This window comes from Protopterus annectens, chromosome 4.part0 (genome assembly GCF_019279795.1).
Source record: "Protopterus annectens isolate FY-2018-M chromosome 4.part0, PAN1.0, whole genome shotgun sequence".
NCBI classification, from domain to species: domain Eukaryota; kingdom Metazoa; phylum Chordata; order Ceratodontiformes; family Protopteridae; genus Protopterus; species Protopterus annectens.
In genome coordinates, this window is record NC_056733.1 from 116,525,922 (window position 1) to 116,551,751 (window position 25,830).

General features: G+C 44.0%; 1 protein-coding gene across 1 annotated transcript in view; it reads right to left on the reverse strand.

Moving 5' to 3' along the window:
* The window catches only part of LOC122800223 (protein NO VEIN-like), a 1,589,974-nt gene that overhangs the window by 1,500,140 nt on the left and 64,004 nt on the right, over nucleotides 1–25,830 (reverse strand). Inside the window, exon 5 of the mRNA XM_044069716.1 lies at nucleotides 12,807–12,987. Within this exon, the coding sequence (XP_043925651.1) occupies nucleotides 12,807–12,987 (181 nt within the window). The remainder of the gene's footprint in view (nucleotides 1–12,806; nucleotides 12,988–25,830) is intronic.

Sequence of the window (25,830 nt, forward strand, 5' to 3'; positions counted from 1 at the left end):
TTCCTTGATCAAGTCCCTTTGAAGACGAGTAAAATGGCATAGGTAGTTCAGCGAACGCATTGCAAAGGTAGCTGACGAGAACATCCGCTTCCCGTACCTGTCCATAGACCTGGATTCCTTGTTAGGTGGATGGACAGGCACCGAAGGATCAGCTAGTTCCTTCTTGGTGGCAGCAGCTACCACCATAGCATCCACAGAAACACCTTTTGTGAGAAATTGCTTGTCAGTTGGTGCTGTTATAAATTTGGAGGGTCTCCTGGGGGTAGGGTCCACTGAATCAGGAGCCGTCCAGGCCTTCTTTGCAACCACCTGCATGAGGGGATCAAAGGAGGGAGACACCCAGGAGGTGGAAGGGCGAGAGCCAAACGCCTCAAGATACACAGATTCATCCTCCGAAGGGTTAAGGGCTGGCCAATTTCCCCTCTGTTTCAGGATCTCTAGTATGTCTGCGAAAGAGACATCTTCAGAAGGGGAACGTGGGGAACCCTCGGAATCCTCTAAATCTGTGTCAGAGGTGACAAACTCAGGTGAGTCTATGTGCTTCCTCTTACACTTTTCTCTTCCTAGGGGGCTCCCCTGCCAATTCAGGAGAGGCCTCGGAAGAGGATGAGATCCCCACAGGGGATTCTTGAGGAGCTTGCTCTCTGCGGTCTGGGATGAGGGAGTGAGTCGACATAACCAAAGGCACCGAAGTGGGAGGGGCGGACGGAGCCGACTGTGGAGTGGAACAAGGTTCCAACACACTCCGTATGACCTCGAATGCACCCCTGTCAGGCAGAGCCAGAGGTCCCCGCTCCGAGAAGCTGAGAACCTCCCTCGGCACCAACAGAGATGGCTCCGAGGCCGATGTCGGAGCCGAACTCACCAGCGCCGAAGCACCGAGAGGGAGAGGGGGGTCGGACAAGGGTCCGATGCCACTCACCCCTCGAGCCGACGAGGGAAGCCCGGCGCCGAGATTCTTCAAATGAAGAAATCGGAGCCGACGACGGAGCCGAAGACAGATGTATCGGCTCCGAAGCTACCACAGTCTCGGTTCCGAGACGCCCCGGCTCCGAGCTCAAAGGAGTTGGAGGAGGAATATTTATTGGAACAAGCTGAGGAATCGACTGATGAGTCGGACTCTGGAGCATTTGGGCCAGTGCCTCGGACTTCAAAAGTCTACTCACTACCCTCTGGAGGTCGTGATCTGAGAGCCTCGATGACCTGGAGGAATGAGATCTATGGCTCCGTTCAGACAGCAGGGGAGACGCTGGAGCCGAATGAACGGAGCCAAGGGATGGTGACCTCGATCTCTTTCTAGACGTCGGCTCCGATGGTATGATCGGAGCCGACCCATGACTCTCTAATGCCTCGGCTCCGGCCGGAGCCGAGGAAACCACTGAAACAGCAGTCAAAGACTCATCGGCTCCAGCCGGAGCCGATGAAGCAGTAGGCTTCGAAGCCTTAGGCCTCGACTCTGAAGCTGGAGCCGAGGTCTTAGAAGCCTTAGAAGGTTTCCCAGAAGACACAGGAAGGGAACCTTCAGGCTTAATTAAACCCCTCAAAATGAGTTTATTTTTTCTCTCCTGCAGGACTCTAGGGCTGAAGCCATGGCATACAGCACAAGAGTCCTGCAGGTGTAAAGGTCCCAGGCAGTACACACAAGAAGTGTGACCATCTGTCAGAGACATTTTCTGACAGCACGAGTCACATTTCTTGAAGCCTGAGACCTTTGTATCCTTGGACATAGTCAAGGAACCGAAGTGTAATCCCACACAAGACACACACACACAGATTACACTGATAGGAATAAAAAGGGAATTCTTTAAAAACTAAAGGTAAGTTAATAAAATCCCTAAGTAAACACATACACACTCTAAGAAAAAAGGGGAAGGGCCCGAAGGCCTTAGGGAAGAACAAAGTGTTCTTTATAAAAGGAGGGGGCTGGATAAAGGATAGTAAGGGATAACAAGTCCACTATACTAATATGGAAAGAATTTTACCTAAACTAGCCTAAATTTAAAGGATTTAAAACTAGTCTAAACTTTCACTAACCTGAGCCGGTAGAAACACACCTCGATCGCTGTAGCGGCAAACGAGATCTGAGGTAACTCACGCCTAGCATTGTGGGATATAGGGGGAGCCTCGAGCCGGTGGAACCAACTCTCGAGCTTTTAGAGTGGCCGAGTCGGAGCCGAGGTCGGCTCCGAACCCATCCAGCAAGAAGAAGGCGAGACAGACAACTTAACATTATGCCATAAAAAGTTGCTCAGTCTTTTTGAAAGCTTTAGTTTTGTCCAGGTAGAAGCGTAGCTGTCTGTGAATGTCCAAAGAGTTCAGAAGTATCTCCCCTTTATTCTGGGGATTTGGATAAAAGAGTTGGCAAATGAATGGTTTGGTTAAGAGCCACACTGGAAAACACCTTCGGCATAAATGTTGGGTTTGTCCTTAGAGAAACCCTGTCTGGATAAAAGGTTCCACTGCCATCAATGCCTGTAACTCTGAGACTCTTCTTGCTGAAGTTATTGCTAAGAGCAGAGCAGTTTTCCATGATAAAAATTATCTCAGCTGTATTGGCTGGTTCAAAAGGAGGCAGTGTGAGCTTTTCCAGGACAAAACTGAGGTCCCGTGTAGGTAGCGGCGCTCTCCTTGGGGGTCTTATGTTTTTGGCCCCTCTGAGGTACTGTCTTAGCAGTGGATGTGAAAAAATAGGAGGTTCCGTATTGTAATGAGATGAAAAAGCAGAGGCATGGATCTTAATTGCTGAGAAGGATAAGCCTTTGTCCAACATCTCAGTTAGGCATTGTAAAATCTAAGGAATATTTGGAACAAGCGGTTCAAGTCCTTGTGCCTGGTTCCAAACACAGAATCTCTTCCATTTTTCTGCATAAGCATTTCTTGTGCTGGGCTTTCTGGCTTCCAAAATGACATCCATAACTGCTTTAGAGAGAGGTGTATTCTGAGTGGTTACATTAATTGGCATGCAGCCAGGTTTAAGGTTCTGAGTTGGCTGTGCAGGATCAGATTTAGTTGGGTCAGAAGATGAGGAATTTGAGCTAAAGTCCAGGCTGGACCTTGAGACAAGTTCTTTAAGATTGGGTACCAGTGTTGGTCTTGCCAGTCTGGGGCAATCAGAACCATTTTTGGCTTCTCTTGTCTGACCTTTAGGAGTACCTTGGGGAGGAAAGGCATAAACTGTCAGGGCTTTCCAGCTGAATGATAGAGCATCCACCGTCCAAGCTTGAGTGTGATAAGTCCTTGTGCAGAATCTCTGTAGTTGGCAGTTGTGAGGGGAGGCAAATAGATCTATGTCTGGGCATCCCCATTTCCTTGTTATCATGCTGAAGATTTGTGGATCTAGTTTTCACTCGTGAGGGTTCATGAGGTTTCTGCTTAGTTCATCTGCCAGAGTATTTTTCCTTCCTGGCAGGAATTGTGCCTGTAGATGTACTTGGTAGGCCAATGCTGTGTTCCACAAGGTCATGGCTTGCCTGCAGATGGGGTAGGAATGTGTGCCCCCCCTTGCTTGTTTATGTACCACATGACTGTAGTATTGTCAGTCTTTAGCAAAAGTTGTCCTGGCTGAAGTAGGTCCTTGAAGGTTGTCAGAGCATTCTGTACAGCTAGCATCTCTTTTTGATAGATATGAAGATGCATTTGGTCTGCGGGCCACTTGCCCTGAATACATTTTCCTTTCATGTGTGCCCCCCAGGCATAATCCGATGCATCTGTTGTTTGTGTCTGCCTGGCTGTGGGTAAAGTGAAAGGCTGTCACTTATTGTGGTGACAGGCTAGTGCCCACCATCGAAACTGTTTTTGCAGGCAGGGAATGAGAGAGATTGTCTCCAGACTGTGGCAATGTTGAGTCCAAACACTTTTTAGATAAAATTGTAGCTTCTTCATATGCAGTCTTGCATATGTAATTAGCAGAATGCTGGATGCCATGAAGCCCAAAGCCTGCAGAATTTTTCTTACAGGTAACTGCGTCTTTGTTGCCCATCATTTGAAAGTAATGAATCAGTTGCCTTTGTTTGTCTGGCGTGAGATAAGCCATCTGGGCAGTTGTATTTAAGCTTGCACACAGGAATATTATCTCTTGAGAGGGCACTAGTTTTGATTTCTTTTCATTTACTGTGTACCCTAGGCAAACTAGTAATCTTTTTACAAATGCCAGATGTTGTAGTAGAATGTCCTTGCTCTCTGCCTGAATTAGGCAGTCGTCCAAGTAGGGATATATTTGAATTCCTTTTTGTCTGCAAAATGCAATCACTGGTGTCAGGCATTTTGTGAAGACCCTGGGCGCAGTACATAAGCCAAAGGGCAGTGCAGACAATTGGTAATGCATTGAGCCAGCTATGAATCTGAGGTATCTTCTGCAAGATTGTCTGAGACATGCAGGTATGCCTCTTTGAGGTCCAAAGTAACGAGCCAAGCCTTCTTGCCCAGCATGGGTAAAAGTTGCTGCAGTGTCAACATTTTGAATTTTGGAACATACAGGAAAGTATTTGGAGTAGACAGGTCCAGTATTGGTCTCCAGGCTTTGTCCTTTCTGGGTAACAAGAAAAGTTTTGAGTAAAATCCTTGCCCCTGCTCTTGCTGTGGTACTTTTTGAATAGCTCTCATATCCATGAGTGCTGTAATTTGTTTTTGAGCCTCTGCCCATTGATTTGGTGGCAGATTTGGCATTCCTTTTAACCTTGGCAGAGTGTGAAAGTGGAACCTGTAACCTTGAAATACAATGTTGAGAACCCATTTGTCTTTGGTGATCATTTGCCAATTGTGGTAGAAGAGTGCCAGTTTTCCTCCCTAGGGGGCTGCCAAGAGGGATTTGTTTGTAGTGGGAAGTCATTGGAGCTGCTTTTTATATGGTTGGGGCCTGTCTTCCCCTTCTTTCTGGCCTGATGTAACCCATTGTCAAGGCCTGTAAGGACCTTGTGTTTGACCTCTACCTCTTGGACGTCTGTATCTTCCCCTTTGAGGTCTGTCTGTAATTGGAAAGGACCAATTCTTAGTTGGCCAGTTTCTGTTAAATCTAGGAGGCTGAACCTGTAAGAAATCCTTCACCGTTTGCATAGATTTTGCCTTATCCTCCATTTTCTTTAATACCTCTTCTGCCTTAACTCCAAATAACACATCCTGCTGCAAAGGTGCATCCAATAATTTCGCTTTAACAAGATCTGGTAACGTATATTCTTTTAACCAAGCATGTCTTCTAATGACAGAGCCTGTAAATGCTGCTCTGCAGGAGGCTTCTAGAGAATCAAAACCACATTGCAAAGTATGCTTTCCTACTTGTTCAGCTGCATGCAATAAATCCTGCATTTCTTTAAAATTAGGAGGATTTGATTCTGGAAGCATTTTTTTTTGTTTGTTTTAACCGAGACAGTAAAAACTGCTGATATTTTAGCATGTGAGACTGGCAATTTAAGGCTCTCATTGCTAAAGTTGCAGACGTATATACTTTCTTTCCCCATCTGTCTAATGCTCTGGAATCTCTGTCAGAGGGAACTGGATTCTTGGCTGATGAGGCCTTAACTCCTTTGGGTCCCTGAGAAATAGTTTCAGGGTCAGCTACAGGGCTTTTATACAGAAATTTATGAGAGTCAGGGACTCTGTAGTATCTGTCAGGTTTAACAGGGGCTGGAGGTATGGAATCAGGATTTAAGCTGAATTCAGTATCCACATCATCCACAATATCTAACACTGGCGGAATAGCAAGGGGTCTGTGTTGAGGTAGTAAAAGGAAGTCTCTGAGCCTTTTCTTGGATTCTGAGTAATCCTGGCTTTCCCAGTGGAAATGCTCCCTCATGGTATGTAGGTATCCCCAAAGGAGTAGTCCTCAGGCGGTGAGGCTGATGGAACTGATTCCTCAGCATCAGAATCCACATAAGGGGGTAAACAGTATCCTAGGTCTGAGGATGAATCAGAAGAGATGGACACCTGGTCGGATGAGGCATAGTCTGCATCCTGTCTGGGCCTTTTATCAGGAGGGGGATGGGACCCCCCGATCAGAGTGATTAGGTCTTCGGCCATTTTGAGCATTTGTTTCTTAGGCATGGAGGCCTATCCTGGAGAATGTTGTATTTGTTTCTTTGATTTTAAAAGAGGCTTAGACTTAGCTGAGGGTTTAATGCTTAACTGAGTAGGTCTGAAGACACCCTCTGAAGCTGTGGGTTGCTCAGCTACTCCGGATCCCTCTGAAAGGTTAGTCTCGGTAGGTTGAATAACTTGTGCATCCGAAGGTCCAGCCAACTCCACGTGGGAGTCAGAGGCGGCCTGTGGTTCTACAGAAGCAGTCGTCAGAGGCTGCGAAAGCACCTCACTGAAAACCGGAGAACCGGCGACTGGCCTAGAAGAGGCTTAGTCAGTTTTGGGCCTCGGATGCCTATCCTTGTCTTTGCGCTTTTTGTGCATTACGGTCGTCGGAAGTACCGACGGCATGGTATAATTGAATTTTCTACCAAAATAATGTCAGGCAAAATCAGACGTTTAATAGTGCGCTTGTTAAACCTAGCACAAAACAGACAACCAGTGACGTCGTGGTCTGGGCCTAGGCATGGGATACAATAGGAATGAAAATCCTTATGAGGTATTTGCTTCCCACAAGAAATACAGTTATTAACTTTTACTGACATCGGTCTGAGGCAAGAAAAAGTTTCCCCAACGGGGTACTTAGCTTTGTAGAAGACTTCGGTTCTGGATTCGGAATGAAAATCTCAGGAGACGACCGACCGACACTTGCGAACTGCTTTTGCTTTGGGCACCGTGCAGCAAGAAAAACTGGAGAAAATGGCGTTGGCTGCATATTATATACCCCTGTCACACTGACGTCAGGGAGGAGGTGACAGCAACTGACGCTGGACCAAGACTTTGGAACTCCGGCCGACTGGGGAACCGCCTGACGGTAAGATAACTCAAGTGTAATGACTGCAGCAGTGTAACACGAACATCTGGGAAAGCAGAATGGAAAGGCATTATACAAACAATGGGAAGAAATTTCTATGGCTGCCAAGTATGCAACAAAATCTTAAAGATTTAAGATTTTTACATAGAAACACTTGCATAGGTATAGCTCAAGCAGATATCAAAATTTTTCCACAGGTACACAGCAATTGCTCAAAGTGTGATGCGGATGAGAGGGGTATATGGAAACATTTTTTTTTGGGGGGGGGGTTATTAGCAGCTTAACAGATTTTTTAAGTTCCATATACGGTACTTTTGTCAGAAATGTTTGGTGAGCAGATTATTTTATCAAAGCAAGTGATTTTTTTGAGCTGGGACAGAGAAACTGAATTGCCTAGACACAGTAAGGCCCTAAGTTTAATGCTGTTGGTTGCCAAAAATTATTAGTCAATTTCTAATTATTAGTCAATGGAAATCAAATGCAAATCCAACCATAACAGAATTGCTCAATGTTGTAAAGAAGATAAAAGAAACGGAGGTGGGATATACAGAAAAGGGAAGGAGTAAACTACAGAGAAATAAATGAAATCTGTGAGAACGCATACAGAATAATGTCCAGGAAGAAAACAGAAATTCCAAGGAAGGCAAAAACTTGAGCAAGCTATGTAATGTTAAATCGAATAATTAATGCAAAAAATCATTTGTACAATGTGTAGAAAGGAAAAATGTAATTGTTTGTTTTCTCTTTAATAATTTAATGTCTACTCATGTCACTGGATGTTAAAGATTAAAAAAATAATCTTAAAAAAAAAAATACATGACACCATATCATCTGGGACAAAACACAAGCCCTCCATGGTACCTATAAATAACCAGGCTTCACTAGAAACTATACAATACTTCAAATACTTAAGAATTAGCTTGATCAACAGCTTAACGTCCAACATTATACAGAGATCACCAAAGCAAAAATCAATTCCCGGAGGATTTCTCAATATCATTCCGCTGAGAGTAGGTGGCTACTGGTAAAACTTGAATATGGACCCCCCCCCCTCACTGCATCAGCCTCCAAAAGACACTTTGTTATAATGCAAATCTCCAGCATCTTCAAACTCATAACTCTCTCACCCAAGACAGAACACCATTGCTAAATGCTAGTCAGTGCTTACCTATCACATACAAAACAAGACGGTATTAGATCTCTTGTTTTTCCATCTCGTTATCCTAGAATTCGCCGCTTTCTTTGCCAAATGGTTGTTTTAAATGCAACAGAACTGGCTTAGTTTTAAGTCAATAGACAAAAAAGACTATTACTGTAACCTGCAACATAAACATCAAAATCGACCACAAAAATTTTGGTCCAGCTTAAACAATCTTCTCCATCCAGGTAATGCTACTACCCCTTACCCCTGCGTCTATCCTCCAAAAACCTCCAGAAAATATTGCCAACACCTTCTTTACGGAAACTAAATAATCCCTTGCCAAACAACTAGGCCCTAACAACCTATACCCTATTAACCCCATATCCAATACCCACCCATCCTTTAACTTTCAACCTGTACCAAATGCATTTATCCGATCCTTAATCAAGAAACTGAAACCCACCACCCTTTCAGCAGACCTAGTCCCGGCTGAATATCTTCAAAAGGCTGCAAATGCAATAGCGTATCCCATCTCAATATTAATTAACAGAACCATCTCAAACATATATCCCCTCCATCTAGAAAATTTCCTATGTAATTCCTCTCCATAAAGGGGGTAACTCCACTGACCTATCAAATTACCAGCCCATCGCCATTCTGTCCCCTCTGGCTAAAATTATGGAAAAATTTATCCACAAGCAACTCCTTCATTACCTCAATTTGCACAATCTCCTAGCTCCCTCCCAGCATGGATTTAGACCCCACCACAGCCCTTCTATCCTTCTCTCAGATAATAAATCAAATCCGTAATAATAATACGCCCTCCGCTGCTGTCTTTCTTGACCTATCTAAGGCATTTGATATGGTAAACCACCAGCTACTCATTCAAACACTCTTGCCATAGACAGCCTAGCAATACGCTGGTTTCAGTGCTACGTAAGTGGCAGACAAGCTGTGCTATGGAAGGATAGCCTTTCTTCCCTACTGCCAGTCACCCTTGGAGTTCCTCAAGGGCCCACACTAGGACCTCTCTTATTTTCCATCTTCATACAGTCATCCACAAAGTAACCTGCATTCAATATGCAGATGACTCTACCCTAATCTGTTCTGCCACCTCCCCATTAGACCTGCAGACCTTAACCCAAAATACTTTCAATGTAGTAGAAAACTGGCTCACTGACAGCCGTCTTCTATTGAATCCAAATGAAACAAAACTGCTACTCTTCACCCCCACCGGAAAGCTACACTCCCATCATTTGCCATAACATCTAATAATGGCACAATAATTTCCCCAGAAAGTAATACAAAACTATTAGGTATAATTGTTGACAATAACCTTAAGTTTGACGCTCATATCGACAAAACCATTAAAACAGTCAACAAAAAGCTAGAATCTCTATACAGAATTAAGGTATTTCTAACCACAACTGCTAGGACAGTTATTGCCCGAACACATTTACTTTCAACACTTCTTTATGCCTCCTCAATTTATACAAACCTGAGTAAATCTGACCTCAATAAACTTAACAGCTGCTACAACACCATAGCCAGATTTGCCACAGGCTCAGCATATAGAACCCATCACTGAATTAACCTACGATCTCTAGGCTGGCTGGAGATTCCCTCTCAAATCCAGTGTAATCAATTAATAATAGCCCACAAAGTCCTCCATCAGCCCAAAAGCACACCCATACTCAAAAATATAATTACCCCTTACAGTAACCTAAAAACTCTCCGGTCTTCTGACAAAATACTGGCACAAACTGTTAAATCTAAAAACTCAGCAGGTTTAAACTGTTAAATCTAAAAACTCAGAGTTGTTTTGCAACTCTGTTGGAACAATCTGGAATCGGCTCCCCGCCGAACTTAAAGCAAACCAGACTATTAACCAATTTAAAACATCTCTCAAAAAATTCCTAAAAAGTCACTGTCTGTGCCCCTGTACCAACCCTGACTAACCAGCTTACCACTCTCTTCACTACCTGGCTATCTGTAATTAGTCAGTGTTTCAGGCTTAGTCTCATTCTCATATGTATTATACTACTGAATGATATGCTACCTTTTTCAGCCTTGTACCACTAAAAATGTCTAAGTTTGACCAAGAAAACTACAATGTTAAGTTTAAGTATGTATGTATATCAAGTATGCAAATAATCCTATAATTCTGTGCTGGTATCTATATGTGACTGTATAAAACTGCTACTGTTAACTCTTTTGTAACTATCCACAGGTGGAGCTTTTCTCCCCGGGCCTCCGCTGAAAATGGACCTGTGTCCAGTCTGACTATCCCGGTTAACAAATGTAAAATAAAATAAAAATAAATGTAGGCTGAAACAAACATTACATCCCTCCCCACCAAAACATTCCTTCATAACATTTAGAGCAATGCTACACAACCACTCATCACATTTTCTCCAGAACAGGACCTCAGATGGGGGAAATCACTTCATACCTACCTGAAAGAAATCTCCTTGATGTAGCTTTGGTGTTAATTCCTATTCAAAGACACTGCATGTTCCTGCTACATAACACGTACAATTACGATACTCTAATCATCTCACACTACCTCCTACTTCTATATAAAACTACTCTTACATCATTAGCTTAGCAGCCTTATCCTTATTTGAACCATGGTCTCAACTCTTCAGCAAAGCCATGGTATCTGTATATACTCTACAGAGCACCATCCTTTTTTGTATTTACCGTGTGTATAACTGCATTTCTTTCTTTAAAGATAGCACTAACTTTCATGTGATGGGAAAGTCTGCCACCTTTGAACCTTTGATTATGTTTACTTGCTGGATCTACTTACCTGTGTTTCTCTACACAGTCTCTATTTTTCAGTATTTAGCTATATAATCATAAGATTTTTTGGGTGTAACTTGATAAAAATCGTTTCTCTCTACTTGCAAATTCCATACAATCTATTTGTATTTGTACACAATCCACTTTCTTCTACACTGATATTCTATGTACATACTGTTTTTCTCTCTATGCACCCATTAACTTTGAAACTATCTTTTCTGTTGTATATTTTTCCTACTGCACCTGGGATGAGCCTGTAAAACAGTACTTCTTCCCTGGTTAAATTCAAACAAATAAATAAATTATGATAAAATACAAAACTGCAAAGGACGTTCTTCACTAAGCACTGCAACCTTCTAACACTGCTACACTTTCTTCCTTATAATATGCTTAGCTGTGTTCATATTCATTTGATGTAACACTGAGCAAGTCACTGTGGCTCATACCTCTCAACTTCTATGCACAAAAAATCTGGACAAAGACAAAAATAATGGGGGAACAAACCCCACAAAATAGTGACAATTTTTAAATATTGCTCTTATAAACCTAGAAAGTTGCTAAAATAAAAGGTCTTGTGTTACCATGCATTTTTCTGAAGGATGTCAAATCTGAAACTCGAATGCCTGTCATTATTTAGTGAATTCAGTCCTCACTGATTTAACACAAAAATTCATAAAACCACAAATTTAATAAGGAACAGACCAAAAATATGAGGCAAAAATCTGGACAGTTGAGAGGTATGCTGTGGCTTCAAGTGTTCATATATAACCTCAAGTTCATTCCAAAGAGGTCAATGTGCACTACCAAGAATATGAACCTGCTCAGCACAGCACAACTGAAATGTATTCTTTATACAAGTCTACCAACATGATAAAAGGACAATTAGGCACTTTCGGACCTCCACCAGCAATGCCCACTTATGAGTAACTAAAAGAAATTCTAAGTTTACTATCGACAAAATATGTTTTATAATTAATAATTGGGAAGTTTTACTGTAAACTGACGGGGACGCAAACTAGCCTAAAACTGAAGTTTTTCACTATCTGCATGCTCATAAGCCTTCAAACAGTAGAGTTCCATACAGAAGGTTATTAAATTCAAAAAGTACTAATTTTCGCCAAATTTTCTAAACATCCCTTTCTGTTCTTCAGATATAAAAGTCATCTGTGCTACAGCAGCTGACACCAGTTCTCAGCAGCTACCCATCTTTCTGCAGAGTACTGCTGCTTTATCGAACAAGTTCAACTAACTGGCAGTGCTTTGTTCAGATCATCAAGTTTTACCAAAAGGTGTTACAACTGATGACAAGTTTGCAGAAAGTCCAACACCCCATCACTCAAGAACCAAGAAGCTCCTCACCCCCACTCCTCAAAAAAAAACCCACCAAATATATGTAGACTTCAGCTCATTTTCAAGGCTACCACCCTTTCCAAAGTGAGATTTACATCTTCACATGGATCAAGCAACAAAACCCAGAAATCACAATATATACCTAGTGCAGAAGAATGCATATCAGATGTGATTAAATTCAGCAGCCCCAGCCCCTACACTGTTTCAACCATTCAAAAATTATGTGCCGTTTTTGTATTTGCTGAACTTTGATTCAACTAAAACCTAACTAGAACAACCGGCTTAGTTTTAAGTCAATACATAGGCTGAAACGAACACTTCTTTGATGAGCTGGTGGCTAGAACAAGCCCTCTTTTCCCATTCAAGGTCACTCACTGAATGAATGATGAAAGACGTGACCACCTGCAACACTGAATGCAGGCTGGTCAGTTTCCAGTAGATTAACTACACGCAAACCACTGAAGAGGGAAGAAAGATGCATCCATAACTGAATGCAAGACTTTGCATGTGACATTTTCTTTTTAAGGTCTTCCCTTAATGGTCAGTCATCCCTAAAGCCATTTACAGCATGTTCGAAAAGAAACAGCATAAAGAATGCTCACACATCTATGCAGTAGGCAAGCTTACCATCACTAGGTGGCTGAATACCACTGTCGGCTTCCTTATCTGGTGGGCTAGGTTTACTGGGGGCACATTCTTTTGCTACCAAATCATTAGGAACGTCCAATGATCCACAGCAGATAGCTAGCTGAAACAGCGATCTTGCTAAACGGTCAGTCTGCACTTTTCCCAAGAAATCCTGAACAGTCTAGAAAAAGCAATAAAGACACAGTTCCTCAATTCAATTTGTTGCATAACTCTGAAATTGAAAAGGACATAAAAGACAATACCCTAAGCAAACAATTAGGCATGAATAGGCACACATTGTACATGCATTACCAAATTCCCTGGAATACTGTCAGATACAAATATGAAAGGCAGGTTTAATCATATTACTATTTAAATTTCATCACATACAACTTCCAAATGACTAACTGCACTTAATCAAGATCTGTACATTTATCTAGATTAAAGTTTAACTGGACTAATATAGCTAATCATTTATCTGACACTATTTTGACATAATAAACCCTCTACCAAAGGGTGTACATGCTTCTTTAAGGAAAACGTATTTCACTTACAAACTATATATATATATATATATATATATATATATATATATACACATATATATATATGTATATATATCTCACATCTTATTCAGATATTATAAACACCAGAATGACACCACATATTAATTTTCTGTTTTGATGACCACATTTTTCTCATCCTTCATAAGCAATATCTATGATCAAAACTCTTTTCTCAAAACATTTTTTCCAGAGAAGACATCCAAGATGGATGCACATTGATCAGCATGTTTATCAGAACTCTCCCATAGTAAAAACAGAAAAACAAGGGAAAGCCGCCAGCAAAACCCATTAACTTGGGTAAAATATAGTTTCTGGTTAAGTCACTACCCTGCCTTGACTCAATAATGAAGAAATTAAGCTACAGTAAGGAAAAATCAACTAGAAAAAGAGAGAAAATAATCGTAGAATGCAGCCTTGCAGCTGTTTAGCTAGGGTTGCCACCTTTTCAAATGTCCAAAGTGGACATTTTTTGTAGAGATTTTGCAGGACATAACATACCCATGGCCAGTGCAAAGGACAGAACTTCACTTTTTTGCCAAAATAAAAGTTTATTTTTGTAGTATTTGTGTTGCTTTTGCTATTTCATATAATATTTATATGTTTCAAATACAAAACAACTGTTTTATGCAACTATTAAAAGAAAACTTAAGAAATATATTTTGTCAAAATCCCAGGACATTTGCCATATTTTTTAGGTTTTTGCGCGTGACACAACTGCCCAAAGTGGGACAGGTGGTAACTCTGTTTTAGCAAAAAGCATATCAGGTTTCAGGCTCTGTAAAAGAGATAGCTTCCAGTAATTTAGAAAAAATAAATAAATCAGATGAATTCATAGGTGTTTAAAATAAGTGTGACACACAGCTACACGGCAAAAGGCGAGAAATAACAGAATAACCTTTTTAAGTGGGTATTCAGATGAGCTGACAAAACTACAGAAATCAGAAGATGAAATGAAAGACTGGCTGAATGAGGCTTGAGAACAGTTTCATAAAAATAGTAGTACTGAGACACAGCAGACAGAAAACCTGAAATTTTCTGCTCTACCACAGAAGCTGAACAAAGTACACTGACTTAAAAGTACAGACAGGCAACTGGACTGGTATTTCACAGCAAGTTGGATTAACAGAGCACATCATGTCTATGTTCCAAATTTTGTCTTGAGAAAGCTTAAGACCTATAGAAAGTGCAGTCATATAAGCAGAAAGAGCAGATCCTGACAAAACTGGGGTGAAGAGGTAAAGGATCATCAACTGGGGACACCAGAGCGTTCGTGGAAAATGACTGTTCACTATACACCAAGGCAGAAGAGAAGCGAGTTTATCCCTGTAATCAGAGGATGCCAAAAGGCAGATGGGAGATTCAAGCTGCTATTTCCAGCTGTCTTAAGAATATGTTTTAGAAGGAGCAAAGACACTGGATGCAGAACAGGCAAAGGAAGAAATTAAGTTCAGAGAGTAGAAGTGTACCTTCAAGTTGAAAGGGATTTTGCTTCTCATTTCTCTAATAATGGCCCATAAGACAATTTGACAAAATCTCTTCAGATTTTTCTTTTTGCTTTATTATTTTCCTTTGAAACGAGTTCAGAAGCAGTCTAGAAAACATATACTGACCTACACACCAGCGTTGAGTGGTTGAGAAAAAGAAAGACAGCAAGAACAGGAAAGCAGGTAACAAATGGTTGAACTTGTCATTTCCATAGGATGCACTTTGGGCACGAGACCTGTGCATCTGCAAGGTGTGTGTGTGTGTGTGTGTGGGGGGGGTGGACAATGGATACTGTTAAACTGGTATGAGAAATTTAAACTAATTCCCACTGTCAATGTTCAGAATAATGATGAAAGAACAGAAGTTGCAGCTGGTTAAGTAAAGTAGTTCTTATCTTCTTAGTAACATGCACACAATATGTCTTGAAGTCAAGTATGTTACAATGTAAAGCAGTACTGTAATGTATGCAAACGCACTTTAAATGTGAAGTGGGAGAGTGCAATCAGTGCTTGCAGATATAAAGAAGTTATGTACTCACCATAACGTTTGAAGTATGTAGTCCATCTCGCCTCACATTCTTACCCGTGGGTTCTTCGGCTCCGACTCAGCCGATTTTACTAGCTCAAAGTCTCTCATTGGCTGGGCTAAGAGGGTATCCCATGGTGCACTGCTCCATATCCCCAGATCTAGTTTGCTGCGAAAATCATTTGTACTCCATACACACATCACATCCATAGAAACAATAAACTAATCAAAGGGCCTCTGTAGGTGACGACCTAACCTCCAAATCCTCCAGGCAGGGAGAAGGTGGGAGGGTAAGTACGAATGTGAGGCGAGATGGACTACATACATCGAACATTATGGTGAGTACATAACTTCTTGATGTTATGTAGTCCTATCTCGCCTACATTCTTACCTGTGGGACAGCGTCCCTAGCACCTACATCCTGGGTGGCTCATAGGAAAATACTCCTAAGAACTGTGGAGCCAAAGGAAGACCTGTCCCTGGAGACCACGTTCAATTTGTAATGAGAAACAAAGTTGTGGGGAGAACCCAAGTAGCTGCAGCACATATATCATCCATTGACAATCTAGCTTGATAGGCTGTGGATGTAGAAACAGCCAGAGTAGAATGTGCCTTGACTGGAAATGGCAAATGTTTACCTCCTGCCTGATAGATGAAAGAGATACAGCTGGCTATCCATCTAGACAGCGTGACCTTGGATACTGGAGAACCCATTCAGTTTTCCGAAAAGGAGACAAAAAGTTGGTCAGATTTCCAGATATCCTTTGTCCCGTGTAGATAGAAGCGTAACTATCTATGTACATCCAATTGGTGAAATCTAAATTCTGCCTTGTTAGAAAAGTGGGGGAAGAAAACAGGCAACTCAATGGAGACACAGAAGCCACTTTAGGAAGGAACAAGGGGTTTGGTCTAAGAGAGACCCTATCTTTATGGAAGATTAAATATGGGGGTTTGGTGGAGAGGGCTTGAATTTCCAAAACCCGCCTCGCTGAAATGACTGCTGTTAAGAATGCGGTTTTCCATGTCAAGAATTTTAATTCACAGGTAGCTGCAGGCTCAAATGGTGGTAAAGTAAGGGCTTGTAGAACAAAACTGAGATCCCAGGGCATAATGGGTTCGGACACCGGGGGACAAAGCAACAGAGGACCTTTAAGGAATGCTTTGCATAGTCTGTGTGCCAAGAGACTAGGTTCATTCTCTACGTGGAAATTAGATATCGCTGCCAGCTGAACTTTGATGGTGGCTGATGCGGACCCCTGATAAAAAAGCATAGACAAGAACTCCAGAACTGAATCTATTTGAGCTGTGTAAGGATCAATGCCTCTAGTATGTGCCCAGATAGAGAACCTTTTCCATTTGCTAGAATAAATCTTTCTAGTGGATGGCTTATGAGAGGACGATAATATATGGACCACTTCCGGTGAAAAATTATGATAACTGACTAGCGATGGAAGTGAGTAGCCAGGCTGTCAACCGAAGGGTCATCAGAGAGGGGTGGAACTGTCTCTACATGTGTGTCAGTAAATCTGGTTGAGGGTCCAGAATCCAAGGGGTGTCCACAATGTATGGTTGAAGAAAGGGGAACCAGACTTGACAAGGCCAGTGTGGGGCAATCAGAATCATTCTGCTTCCCAAGGATTGCACTTTCTGAATCACCCTTGACAGCAGGGGAAATGGAGGGAAAGCATAAAGCAGACCGGAGGACCAATTGTGAACCAGAGCATCCCTGGGTGATTCCCCCTGTGGGGGGGATCAGCGTGAAGTAGTTGCTGCATTTCGTATTGAGAGGGCTGGCAAAAAGGTTGCAACAAGGCTGACCCCATCTGCTGAAGATCCGCTCTGCAACCAGGCGATTCAGGGACCACTCGTAAGGCATAAGGATAGCTCTGCTTAGCCTGTCCGCTATTACGTCGGACTTCCCCAGAATGTGCGTTGCCACCAGAAACTGTTGGGAAGCTATTGCCCAATGCCACACTCGCATAGCCTCTCTGCATAGAGGGTAAGAGCGGGTTCCCCCTTGCTTGTTGAGATACCACACTACTGACATGTTGCCTGAGTGTATCGCAGTAGTCCCTAGAGGAAGAACTTTCTGAAGTGCCTGCAACGCAAGAAGCACTGCTCTCATCTCCAAGACATTTATATGCAAATGTATCTTGTGTTCCGGCCACGTGCCTTGGACTGTCCTGCCGAGATAATGCCCCCCCACCTCATCTGGGAGGCGTCCATGGTCACTGTGGCAACAGGGACGGGTGGAACGAAGGGCTTTCCCCCGTTCAAATTGTTGGTGCACAGCCACCAACGAAGGTCCTGCTTGCACTTGTCCGTGAGTAAGATGGGATGAGATAGTGCAAGTCTTTGGAGAGACCACTGGACAAAGAGGAGCCACTGAAGACGTCTCATGCGTAATCTCGCTAGAGGGACCAACATGATAATTGCTGCCATGGTCCCTAGGAGTTGGAGAACCAGTCTTGCTTTCGCTCGTCTCAGGGGCATCAGCATGTGTATTTGTTGTTGTAATACTGTGATCCTTTCTTGTGGTAAGAATGCTCGCATTCGAATGGTGTCTAAATCTGCTACTATAAAGGTGACAAACTGTGAGGGCAATAAGGCAGATTTTTCTCAGTTTATTGTTATGCCCAGCTGGTGACATAGACTGATGGTAGCGTCCATGGTCTGAACTAGTTGATGCCTGGTGGGGGCGGTAAGGAGCCAGTCATCCAGGTACAGAAACACCTGGATCCCTGATGTCTCAAGTGAGCAGTCACCACCAACATACATTTGGTGAACACCCTGGGGGTTGTGGTGAGACCAAAGGGCAGGGCTTGAAACTGGAAGTGAATGGCTCCCAGCCGGAAGCGTAGGTGATTCCTGTATGCTCTGTCCATTTTGACATGGTAGTAAGCATCCTTCATGTCAATGGAGCACATCCATACCTCCTCTCTCAACAATGGGAGAATCAATTGTAGTGTGACCATACGGAACTTGGACTTGTGCGCATGATTGTTGAGTTGACTGAGATCTAGTATGAGTCTCAGGTCCCCTGTTCTTTTCGGCACCAAAAAGAATCCTGAGTAAGTCCCTAATCCGACTTGGTCTGAGGGGACACGTTGGATGGCTCCTTTTTCTAGCAGCCGTGAGACCTCTGAGGCTGCTTGATCCTTTTCACTGGGTGGAACGTCTGCGATTTTTCTGATTGGCGGGGGTACTGAAGAGAATGGAATGAGGTAACCTCCGGAAATTATCCTTAATACCCATCAGTCCTGGGTAATGCTCTCCCAGGCTTCCAGGTATAAGGAAATTCAACCCCCTGAGTGGCTCCGGATAAGCGCAGTCGGGCAGATCCTCAGGAATGAGAGTATGGAGAGCCACTAAAAGAGTCATGGTCGCCCGAATTGCAGGGGCCCCCTCTGCCTCTGGGGCGATGTCTCCCTGAATAACCCCCCCTCCCCTGCCTCTGGAGGGGGGTTCACCTTGTGCAGCAGGAAAAAAACTCTGATTTCTTGAACCACCCCCCCCCCTCCGCTGGGCCTTGGGATAAGGCCTAGAAGGAAGGGAAAAACGGACCCCTACGGCAGCAGACAGGGTCTTTCCCTCTTGCTCGCACCTGGTGAGGGTGTCTTTCACTTTGGTCCTAAACAAGGAGGAACCGTCAAATGGGGTGTCAGTGAAGGAAGACCTCCGCAAAGTGACACAGGCGCAGCCAGGCTTGCCTTCTAAGGGCGACCCCTGAGCTTGCTGCCCTACTCGCTCCCTCGGCTGCATACGAAATGAGCTGCATAGACGAGTTAGCAATGGAGTTGAGGGTAGAGACCTGGGCATTAACCGTCTGAGCCAGCGCCTCAGGTATGTTACCCGCAAGAGTATCTCCCAACTTTTTGAGGAGATCTCTCTGGAGCCGAGTGAAGTGAGACAGATAATTCAGTGACCGTAGAGTGAAGGTTGCTGAAGATAGGGTATGCTTCCCGTACCGATCCATGGTCCAAGACTCCTTGTTAGGAGGATGGACGGCTGAAGAAGACACTGCTACTTCCTTCTGGGTGGCTGCCGCCACCACCATGGCATCTACAGGGACTCCTTTTGACAGAAACTCTTTGCCCTGGGGGGCGGAAAGGAATTTGTTGGGACGCCTGGGCACAGGCTCCACAGAATCGGGGTTCTCACACACTCTTCGACAAATAAGGTCAAAAAGTTCATCGAAGGGTGGAGACACCCAGGAGGCGGAGGGTTGAGCGCCAAACGCCTTAAGGAATACTGACTCTTCCTCGAAAGGAGCTTTGGAAGGCCAGTCACCTCTGTTTCAGTATCTCCAGGATATCGGAGAAGGAAACATCATCAGAGGATGGACTTGGGGGACCCTTCCGATGCCTCAAGGTCAGTATCAGAGGTGAGAGACATCCTGGGAGTCTATGTGCTTCCTCTTGCACAATTTCTTTCTAGGAAGCTCCTCAGGAACGGACTCTGGGAGACCTTCAGAAAGTTGGGGACCGCTCGTGGGGGTATCCTTAAGGCTTGGCGCTCTACTGTCCAAGGATAGGAAAGTATCAGAAGCTCTCGCCGGGGTGGTGGGGGACGGAATGACCGACCCGGGTTATGTAGCTGACAATCTGGCCAGCGCGCTCCGCATGGCCATGAAGGCCGGTCCCCTTGAGTCCGAGGACCAATCGGCCTCCGAGGCCACGACCGGAACCGGGATCCCACGAGCCGATGCACCGAGTGGGAGGCTCAGAACAGACAGATGTCCTGAAGTATCCCCCTGGGGCCCGACCGAAGAGATCTGAGTTCCGAACCCTGTGGACAGAACCGACATGGTCGGAGCCGAGGTCAGCACCGATAGACCCTGAGGGGGTATCGGGGCCGGCGCAGGAACATCAGTCGGAGCGGAGCATACCAGCTCCGATGACAAGGATGTGCTCGGAGGAGGAATCATCGAAACGGTCATAGGAACTGGCTCCGGAGCCAAGTGGGTCAGAGCAGAGAACAATTTAGCCAACACCGGTGACTGCAGGAGCCTCTGCACCACCCTATCAACATCCAAATCAGAAAGCCTGGAGGATTTGGAGGAGAGCGATGGAGATTGGGATCTCTTGTCAGGTGGACCATGCATTACACTGGGCAACCGGCTCCGAATGGGTTCAAGAATGATAGGAGCCAACGCCGATTCAGTTAGCACTGATACCTCCTGCGGCCCCGAGGACAGTGGAGCCGAGGAGGTAGAATCCAATACAGTAATCTTCTCCGGAGGCCCTGAAGAGGCAGATGGAGCCAGAGACCTTTTCTTAGCCTTGGAAGCTTTGGATCTAGACTGAGTACTGGAAGCAGAGTCTATAACTTCCTCAAACAATGTTTTTAGAAGTCCCTTTAATATTAATTTATTTTTCCTCTGCTGGAGCACCCTAGGACTGAACGCATGGCAAAAGCTACACAACTCTTGTAAATGGATGGCTCCAAGGCAGTAAACACACACAGAGTGTCCATCCATGATGGACATCTTATATCCACACTTGGAACATTTTTTAAGCCAGAAGGCTTATTCTCCTTCTGATCCTTAGACATCTTATAATTAGAGCTAAGCGAAACCACCTAGACACAATCACAAAAAAGGGCGGGAACAACACACAAAGTAGAAACACCAGAGAAAACTCTACTCGACAAAAATCTAAGAACCTGTAACTGAAACTGTTCTTCTAGGGGACACACAGACAAACACAATCACACTAAAAGTTTAGCTAACAACAGAGGGGAGGACTAGGTCCTCTAACTAAAACGGGCCTAGCCCATTGGAACAGTTAGGGATACCAAAAAACACAACTATCACACTCAAACACAGCAACAGCAACAAGAAATAGCTATCAAAATAGCTTTTGGTATGAAATATCAAATTTCTCCAAGAGAAATAGCAAAAAAGAAGGTACTTCGCCACAGCCAAGCGAGACCATGTCCGAGCTACACAAGTGGCAAACGAGATCTGGGGATATGGGAGCAGTGCACCATGGGATACTCTCTTAGCCCAGCCAATGAGAGACTTTGATTTAGTAAAATCGATCGAGTCGGAGCAACCCACAGGTAAGAATGTAGGCGAGATAGGACTACATAACATCAGTAATTTTAAAGTAAGAAATTATTTTTCCCTCATCTACAATATACCTGGAATTTATTGCTGTAACAAGATAAAGGTTTTATATACGCAGTGTAAGGGTGCAATTTAGGATTGTTAAAGGGAAGAAAGTATAGCTGTGTAAAATTTTACCATAACCTTAGAAGTCCTTTTCTTTTATACGCTGCTGTATCCAAAACATGAGGGAGTCTGCCTCTGGTTGACTCGTACATCCGGCCATTTTACAAAAGATAGCTGCTGCTGCGAAGGTACGTGCAACAGCCCGCATCACTCAGCATACGCTGGTTATAAATGGACGTCTGCTATAAAGAGGGCATCAGCACGCACCTACTTCAGAAAGTACAGTTGTGTAACTACCATAAATGCAGATGTTCGAGTGTATTCACTGTTGCAGTCATTACACTTGGGTTATCCTGCTGGCAGGCGACCCGCAGTCGGCCCGAGTTCCGAAGTCTTGGACCGGCGTCGGTTGCTGTCGCCTCTTCCCTGACGTCAGTGCGCCAGGAGTATAAAAGATGCAACCGACGCCATTTGCTTCAGTTTTTCTTGCCCCGGATGTCAGGTGGCCCGAGATAGGAAGGCTGAAAAAAATAAAATTATGCCAAAAAGCATGCATGTACTAATGTAAACATTTCCTTCATCTACAGGCAAATACACCACATAGGTTGTATAGAGATGAGAAGTACAGAAAAGTCCCAGCAATGAAGAGGGGGGTAGTGGGTGAGTAACCTGGACTGCAACAGTGAATACACTCGAGCATCTACATTTATGGTAGGTACACAACTGTACTATGTTCATCGTGTTTCACTGTTGCAGTCATTACACTTGGGTTGGATCCCAAAGCTGAGGTTGGGCGGCTGGGTCTAAATTGGATTTGGAGAGGCTACTAGGCCATGCAGAACTGCAGTGGCAAAGCCTGCTCTGGATTTAGAGTAGAGAGGTAAGTGATAGTGCTTGGTGAAAGTGTGCACTGAGCTCCAGGTTGCAGCTTCTAAAATGTCTTTGGTTGGTACCCCTCTGAGAAAGGCTGCTGAGGTGGCTGCTGCTCTGGTAGAATGTGGCCTAATGTCCTTACGCACTGATTTGCCATGTTGTACATAACAGAAGCGGATGCAGTGCCCTATCCATTTTGAAATTGTCTGCTTTGTGATAGGCTTTCCTTGTGATCCTGCAGCATAGGCTACAAACAGTTGCTCAGTTTTTCTGAAAGCTTTTGTTTTGTCCAAGTAGAATCGTAGCTGTCTGTGTATATCCAAAGCGTGCAGAAGCCTCTCCCCCTTTATTCTGGGGATTTGGGTAGAAAGTTGGTAAATGAATGGTTTGGTTCAGGGCCACATTGGAAACCACTTTTGGCATGAAAGTTGGGTTTGTCTTAAGAGAAACCCTGTCCTGGTGAAAAATGATGAAAGTTTCCACAGCCATTAATGCCTGTAACTCTGAGACTCTTCTTGCTGAAGTTACTGCTAGGAACAGAGCAGTTTTCCATGATAAGAATTTTATATCAGCTGTGCTGGCTGGTTCGAAAGGAGGCAGTGTGAGTTTTTCTAAAACAAAATTGAGATCCCAAGTTGGTACTGGTGTTCTCCTTGGGGGTCTTATGTTTTTTGCCCCTCCGAGGTATTGTCTTAGTAGAGGATGTGAAAGAAATAGGAGGTTCCGTATTGTAGTGAGCTGAAATGGCAGAGGCATGGATTTTAATTGAGGAGAAAGAAAGGCCTTTTGTCTAGCATCTCAGTTAGGTATTGTAAAATCTGAGGTATATTTGGAACAAGTGGTTCGAGCCCTTGTGTCTGGTTCCAAGCACAGAATCTCTTCCATTTTTCTGCATAAGAATTCCTAGTGCTGGGCCTCCTGGCTTCTAAAATAACATCCGTAACAGCTTTAGAGAGAGGTGTGTTCTGAGTGGCTATATTATTCGCCATGCAGACAGATTTGAGGTTCTGAGTTGGCTGTGTAGGATCTGACTGTTTTGTTGGGTCAGAAGATGAGTAATTTGAGGTAAAGTCCAGGCTGGGCCTTGAGACGAGGACTGGGTACCAGTGCTGGCGTGGCCAGTCTGGGACAATCAGTATAATTTTTGGCTTCTCTTGTCTGACCTTTAGGAGTACCTTGGGGAGGAGAGGCAGTGGAGGAAAGGCATATACTGTAAGGGTTTTCCAGCTGAATGATAAGAGCATCCACCTTCCATGCTCGTTTGTGATAAGTCCTTGTGCAGAATCTCTGTAGTTGGTAGTTGTGAGAGGAGGCAAACAGATCTATGTCTGGGCATCCCCATTTCCTTATCATGCTGAAGACTTGTGGATCTAGTTTCCACTCGTGAGGGTCCATGAGGTTTCTGCTTAGTTCGTCTGCCAGAGTAATTGTCTTTCCTGGCAGGAATTGTGCTTGCAGATGTACTTGATAAGTCAATGCTGTGTTCCACAAAGTCATGGCTTGCCTGCAGAGGGGGTAAGAATGTGTGCCTCCTTGCTTATGTACCACATGACTGTAGTATTGTCCGTCTTTAGCAATAGTTGTCCTGGATGGAGAAGATCCTTGAAGGCTGTCAGGGCATTCTGCACAGCTAGCATCTCTTTTTGATTGATATGAAGATGCATTTGGCTTGCGGACCACGTGCCCTGAATACATTTTCCTGCCATGTGTGCCCCCCAGGCGTAATCCGATGCATCTGTTGTTAGTGTCTGCCTGGCTGTGGGTAAAGTGAATGGCAGTCCCTTGTTGTGGTGACAGGCCAGTGCCCACCATCGAAACTCCTGTTGTAGACAGGGAATTAAAGTTATGATCATCTCCAGGCTGTGACAATGCTGAGTCCAAACACTTTTTAAATACCACTGTAGTTTCCTCATATGCAGTCTTGCATATGGAATTAATAGAATGCAGGACGCCATGAAGCCCAGGGCCTGCAGAATTTTTCTTGCAGGGAGCTGGGTTTTTGTTGCCATCATTTGAAATTAATGAGTCAGTTTGTCTTCGTTTGTCTGGCGTGAGATAGGCCAACTGGGCAGTTGTATTTAAGCTTGCACCCAGGAATATCTCTTGAGAGTGCACTAGTTTTGATTTCTTTTCGTTTATTGTGTACCCTAGGCAAATTAGTAATCTTTTTACAAACGCCAGATGCTTTAGTAGAATGTCCTTACTGTCTGCTTGAATAAAGCAGTCGTCCACGTAGGGATATATTTGAATTCCTTTTTGTCTGCAAAATGCAATTACTGGTGCCAGGCATTTTGTGAAGACCCTGGGCGCAGTAGATAAGCCAAAGGGCAGTGCAGAGAATTGGTAGTGCATTGAGCCAGCTATGAATCTGAGGTATCTTCTGCAAGACTGTCTGATTGGGACATGCAGGTATGCCTCTCTAAGGTCCAAAGTTACAAGCCAAGCCTTCTTGCCCAGCATGGGCAGAAGTTGCTGCAGTGTCAACATTCTGAATTTTGGAATGTCCAGAAAAGTATTTAGAATAGACAGGTCCAGTATTGGTCTCCATGCTTTGTCCTTTCTGGGTACCAAGAAAAGCCTTGAGTAAAATCCTTGTCTCTGCTCTTGCTGTGGTACTCGCTGAATAGCCCTCATTGTCCATGAGAGATGAAATTTGTTTTTGTGCCTCTGCCCAGTGATTGTATGGCAGGTCTGGCATACCTTTTGCTTTTGGAAAGGCGTGAAAATAGAACCTGTAAGCCCTGAGAAACAATATTCAGTACCCATCTGTCCTGGGTGACCATGTGCCAATTGTGTGAAAAAAGTGCTAGCTTCCCCCCTAAGGGTGCTGCGAAAAGATAAGTGCTTGGCATTGGCAGTGGGAAGTCATTGGGACTGCTTCCTATACGGTTGTGATTTGTCTTCTCTGCTTTTGGAGGTAGAAGAACCCCATTGTTTAGGCCTGTATGAGCCTTGGGGCTGAGATCTGTCTCTAGGGCGTCTGTATCTGCCTCTTTGTGGTCTGTCTGACACTGGAAAGGACCAATTCTTAGAAAGCCAGTTCCTGCTAAATCTGGGTGGCTGAACCTGTAAGAAATCCTTTACTGTCTGCATAGATTTTGCTTTATCCTCCATTTTCTTTAACACTTCCTCTGCCTTAACACCAAAGTATCATGCTGTAATGGAGCATCCAATAATTTTGCTTTAACATGATTAGGCAGATTCTGTTCCTTTAACCAAGCATGCCTGTAACAGCGGCCCTGCAAGAGACCTCTAGTGAATCAAAACAACACTGCAAAGTATGCTTTCCCACTTGTTCAGCTGCATGCAATAAAGCCTGCATTTCTTTGTTTTCAAGACATTCAGAGTTAGTCAGCATTTTCTGTTTTAGCAGAGACATTAGGTATTGCTGATATTTAAG